We start from the raw sequence: 5,187 nt of genomic DNA on the forward strand, positions 1-5,187 counted from the left end.
GGGGGGCTTTAGTCCCGGCCCTTTAGTCCCGGTTCACAAACAGGGACTAAAGCTGCGTTTTCCACTAGTGATTGCCGGCCTTTCTAGCTGGCATTAATGTTTAATTAACGTATTTTATTTTTGAAATATTTGTGATATATTTTTTCGCGCGCGAACTCAAAAAATTGGTCGGGCCAACGTTGGGCGCAAGCACCGACCCAAAGGTGAAAGCGGACATGAGTGTCCGCCGAGAGGACCCAAACGGACAAAATCACCATCCGTTTGGGTCGGTCGGTTGGAGTTAGCTCTTATTCTCTTATTTCTAGCACAATCAAATGTTTGCGCAAGACTTGTTCAGAAAATTTCTAGAGCATATTGATAGACACGGTAATTATACATGCAGTTGAGCATAGTAATTATGCATACAATTGGCATATACTGAGGAACAAAGCTTGAGGGACACAGTTGCTCCCGGCATATACTGAGGAACAAAGCTTGAGCATAGTAAACATTCACAGAGTAGAGATGGCGTCGTAGCATGCTGTCATCGCGTCCGTTGTATTGAGGGCCCCAAGAGCAATGCACGCCTCTGACATTTCACAGGTAGGAACATAAGGGTGTATAGAGGTCACAACCAACGGACTTAGTATGGTTGGTGATGAGCGTGATGGTCAATGAAGGCGGCATCACAATATATCGAGCTTTAATATTAGCAGCATCACCTGCAGTGTAGTCCATTGCATTTTCCACTGTCTTCTCCCCATCTGAATACATATATACGAAACATGCATGAGTTTAATTCAGCGGGAAATGTATATGGTTGCAAACTGAAAACAACATCAGATGTTGTAAGTACACACAGAACATGCTTGACTCACTGGTCATCAGGACCATTACTTCCGTTTCAGAAGTGCTTGGACTGTCGAACCGCCACGAACTAGCTCTCTCCTATATATCAGAAATAAGATCCAATGACTTCCAACTTCACTCGACATTATTTTTTCCTTTGCGGCACATGATGTATTTCATGTGCACATGCTCCCTGCTCAAATCTCATCTTGCAGAGTTGCTCTAGTGTTGTAAGTAGAAGAGAGAACAAACGAAGAAGAAGAAGAAGAGAAATGGGTTATCACATTTTCGATGAAGGATGGATTTTATTGGCTCAAAATGAAGCATCTAGAGGATATATAATGAAAGAGAAATTAACTGACCCGACTCTCGCAGTCAGCACGATCAGTGCACCTCCAGGCTCAGGAAGAATATATGATTCCGCCGCTGCTTCTTCCACTTGCACAACATTGACCTTGGATAAGCATTTACCTTGGATGTCAATATATGTCCATTCCCAGTTCTGCCCGCAGGTCGTGCTCGGACCGGTCCTCCCGTAGTCGCAGTACAGGATGATTGGGGTGTGCGTTCACTTCACATGGCAGCGTATCAAACCTTGCAACTTTAGCACCATAACTAAGTAAAATCTCGTTCAGCTTTGGAAGGTGGTTGATACCAATAATCCCTGATTCCAGCTTGCACCAGCTGATTTCTATCCTTTCCATGTGGGGCGCTGCACCCTCCACAAACCTCACCTCCCTTAGTAGAACGAGACCAATAATATCAAGTTTTCTGAGGTTTGGAAATGCTCCCGCACTTAAAACGAGCTTCTCTCCACTATACGACCACCAATCGAGGCGAAGGAGCATGAGGTTGGGCAGTGACCCGAGTATCTTCATGCTTCTCCCCCCTTCTATCATCTCGCTCTCCCTTAAGTGAATCTTCACCAGATACATCAGCCTTCCAACCCAGTTGGGCATCTCTTTTCCAAGAGATCCAACCAACTTGAGGCTTTTTAGGAGTGGGGTGGAAAGGGAAATAGAATGCAGCCACTCGAGCGAACTTGTGGTAGAACTATTTCCTCGACCATCCACTCTAAGCGAAGAGAGGGAAGACAGCTTCTCAATGGATGCACCAAGTATCTTGCATTTCTGAAGGCTGGCCGTATGTGTCATAACACCTAATTTTCTTAACTGTGTGAGCTCCCCTAGCTCTTTAATTGCTCGGCACGCAGTAGGTTCCACTTCGACAATCATTAGTGTCTGTATCTCCTGTAGGTTGCAGATTCCATTAGGCACAATCACACCATCAGCAGTACCACGTGTACAACGGATGCTACGCAAACCCTGGAGTTTAGTGATCCCAGTTGGTAGGCATACAATATCTCTGTTCCTTGTCTCCAGACTTTGTAAGGCTCGCAGTTTCCCTATGGATATTGGAAGGGCAGACCTCTCTGAATACCCAGCGTTAACATATCTTAGGTGGAGAAATAGCCCTATGTTGTTGATATCTTTTTGTCTGATGTCAAATCGTGAACCATGTAGATCTAACACTCTAAGCATTCTCAATTCAGGCGAACAAAGTGAAGTTGTTCGAGCTATGGTTCTCTCCCCAAACACAGTATATGACCGAACATGGCTCCAATCCATGCCTATCTTTTGACACTTGCTCCCGTGGTATGCTACATGGCGGAAGTTCTCCCCTGCCACACTAGCTAGATTATCCTCCGCCAAGCATACAAAATTTTCTTCTCTAGAAATCGACACCATGACATCATGCATGATATCATGAACTCGACAGCTCTTCACACATCCTTCTATGTTCACTTTTGATGGCTGAATCATGCTTCGGTTGATTAGCTCGTCAAAATAACTTTTTGCAACCTCTTCAATTATCACCCCACCTCTGACTCTAACAAACCCCTCCGCAATCCATCTGCCTACCAGATGTCTCATTTGGATTTCAACATCCTCGGGAAATATACTTAGGTACAAAAAACATGACTTAAGATGAGATGGCAAGTGGTTGTAACTCATGGTAACAATCCTCCTCATCGCTTCAAGGCTTGGGTTAGTCTCAAGCTCCGTGGGGAGCTGGCTATAAAAGAGTCCCCACTCAGTGACCTTTTTTGTAGCAAGGATGCCCCCTATTGTGAGTATAGCTAATGGTAAACAACCACACTTTCTAACTAGTTTTTCAACTGTAATATGCAAGTTGTCATCTTTCTCCAGGTCATCATATGTTCTGCCTGTCTTTTTTAGTAGCAAATTTGTGGCATCATCTATTTGCAGGGGTTCAAGATGATAGATAAGGGACATAGAAGTACACAGCTTAGCTAAGCCGACATCTCGTGTTGTAACTATTATCCGACTACCTTTGTTGTTTCTATTAGGAATAGCTATATCTTTGATCCACTGCCATGCTTCTACAGTCCACAAATCATCAAGAATAAGAAAGTATCTCTTATCCTTTAGCTCTTTTTTGAGATACCTGGCAAAGTCCTCTACTTGGGCTGCCTTACCTTCAATTTCTTTCAAACATTTCTTCAGTGACTCACAACCCAAAAGCTGTCTGATCATATCCTTGAGGATTTCTATTCTTAAAAATGATTGCGAGACTGTGATCCAAGCACAACAAGAAAAGTTCTTCACAATACCTTCCTTACTTTCATAGGTCTTCCTTGCAAGAGTAGTCTTTCCTAGACCGCCCATGCCAACCAAACAGATCACCTTGGCAGGACCATCCTTAGTTTCGACATCCATTAGTTGAATCAATTGCTCCTTAGGCTTGGAAAAGCCCACAAGTTCCGCTTCATCAATATTGTTAGCTAAGTGAGTGCGAACATCATCCGTGTAGGAATCTATCTCTAGGATATTGGAGGCTTCTGTCTTGATTAAGTTGTACCTTATATTCCTATTGCTTACTTCTTCAACTCTTGATTTGAGTTCGCGGATTTGCATGGCGATCCGACGACGGTCTTTTAGTTTTATCAACCGCCATGACAAGCTTTGGCTTCCCACATGCAACATGAACTCGTCCAGGCAATCTTCAATGTTGTAAGACAAGTCTCTTATTTGCTTTGCCCACACCTTGAGAAGCATATCTTTGTTCTTTATCCTCTCAGCGACCACTAGGAATACTTGCATCGTCTCTAGTTCATCTTTTATAAACCTGCCAAACAATAAGAGAAATAAAACACACTAGCTTAATGTTGTTCTACAACTTGCGGCACACCACAATGTATGCAAAATTTGAACCTTCATGAGTATATTTTAAGTTAGCCATGAACACTTGATGCCATTCTCAATAATTCTATGTAATACCATAATGCTATCAGTTAGGTATTACCTCCATTTAAAAATACACGATATTACAAAATATATACACCCGTTTTTTAACTATTAAGAACTATTTTGTATGGAGATAAAAAGATAGTACTATGATTTGATTTATCATGAACTTTTTTCATAAATATCAAAATTGTTATAACATTTCTGCTAAAAATGCATCCATATGACAAGAGCAGTCGAACTTGCATGTTGGAGACCATGCTAAATCATAATTGACATGTATTGTGGAGTAAATTAAATGTTTATTTTTATTTAAAGTATTCATAGATCGAAGCAGTATTGTTGCCCTAGCAAGGAGGATTTGGAATTTATAAACATAAAAGGATGTTGTTGTTTTTCCGTGGGGAAATTTTTGATCTATTCATCTTCAATCATGGCAGTACAACGAATACCGAAAATAACAAAAAATACATCTAGATCCGTAGATCACCTAGCGATGACTACAAGCACTGATGCGAGCCAAAGGCGCGCCGCTGTCAACGCTCCTCCATCGCCGGAGTCGGACACAACTTGTTGTAGTAGACTGTCGGGAAGTCGTCGTGCTAAGGCCTCATTGGACCATCGCACCAGAACAGCAACCGCCGCAGATGAAGAATCCAGCCCGAAGACACATGAACGTAGACGAACAATGAGATCCGAGCAAATCCACCAAAGATAGATCCGCCGGAGACACACCTACACATGCCCACCAATGATGCTAGATGCACAGTCGGAATGGGGGCTAGGCGGGGAGACCTTTATTCCATCTTCAGGGAGACGCCGCCATCTCCTCTTCCTGAGCAGGACACAAACCCTTGCAAAACTGAAAGAAACGACTAAAAACGGAGCCCTCCCGCCGGCCCTCGCCAAGATCCATCGTGCCCCCATGGCCCTAGGGCCACCGGAGAGGAGGCGGATCTGCGGCTGCACCGACGAAAGGCAGAAACCCTAACTCTATTTGTGGAGAAGGAGGAGGCGGCGGCTAGACATTTCTGCTTCGATATACCCCCCCTAAACACATCAACGGACGAGATCTCTTCATACCCCTTCA

At 43.5% G+C, this 5,187-nt stretch overlaps 1 protein-coding gene across 1 annotated transcript in view; it reads right to left on the bottom strand.

Annotated features, from left to right (window-relative positions):
- Nucleotides 1-665: 665 nt before the first annotated feature.
- LOC119332882 (disease resistance protein Pik-2-like) overlaps nucleotides 666-5,187 on the bottom strand; it is a 12,015-nt gene continuing 7,493 nt past the window's right edge. Inside the window, exons 2-4 of the mRNA XM_037605987.1 lie at nucleotides 2,473-3,978; nucleotides 1,377-2,142; nucleotides 666-743 (exon numbers count right to left, since the gene is read on the bottom strand). Of these exons, the coding sequence (XP_037461884.1) occupies nucleotides 666-743; nucleotides 1,377-2,142; nucleotides 2,473-3,978 (2,350 nt within the window). The remainder of the gene's footprint in view (nucleotides 744-1,376; nucleotides 2,143-2,472; nucleotides 3,979-5,187) is intronic.

Source organism: Triticum dicoccoides, chromosome 7A (assembly GCF_002162155.2).
Source record: "Triticum dicoccoides isolate Atlit2015 ecotype Zavitan chromosome 7A, WEW_v2.0, whole genome shotgun sequence".
In the NCBI taxonomy this organism is placed as follows: Eukaryota; Viridiplantae; Streptophyta; class Magnoliopsida; order Poales; family Poaceae; genus Triticum; species Triticum dicoccoides.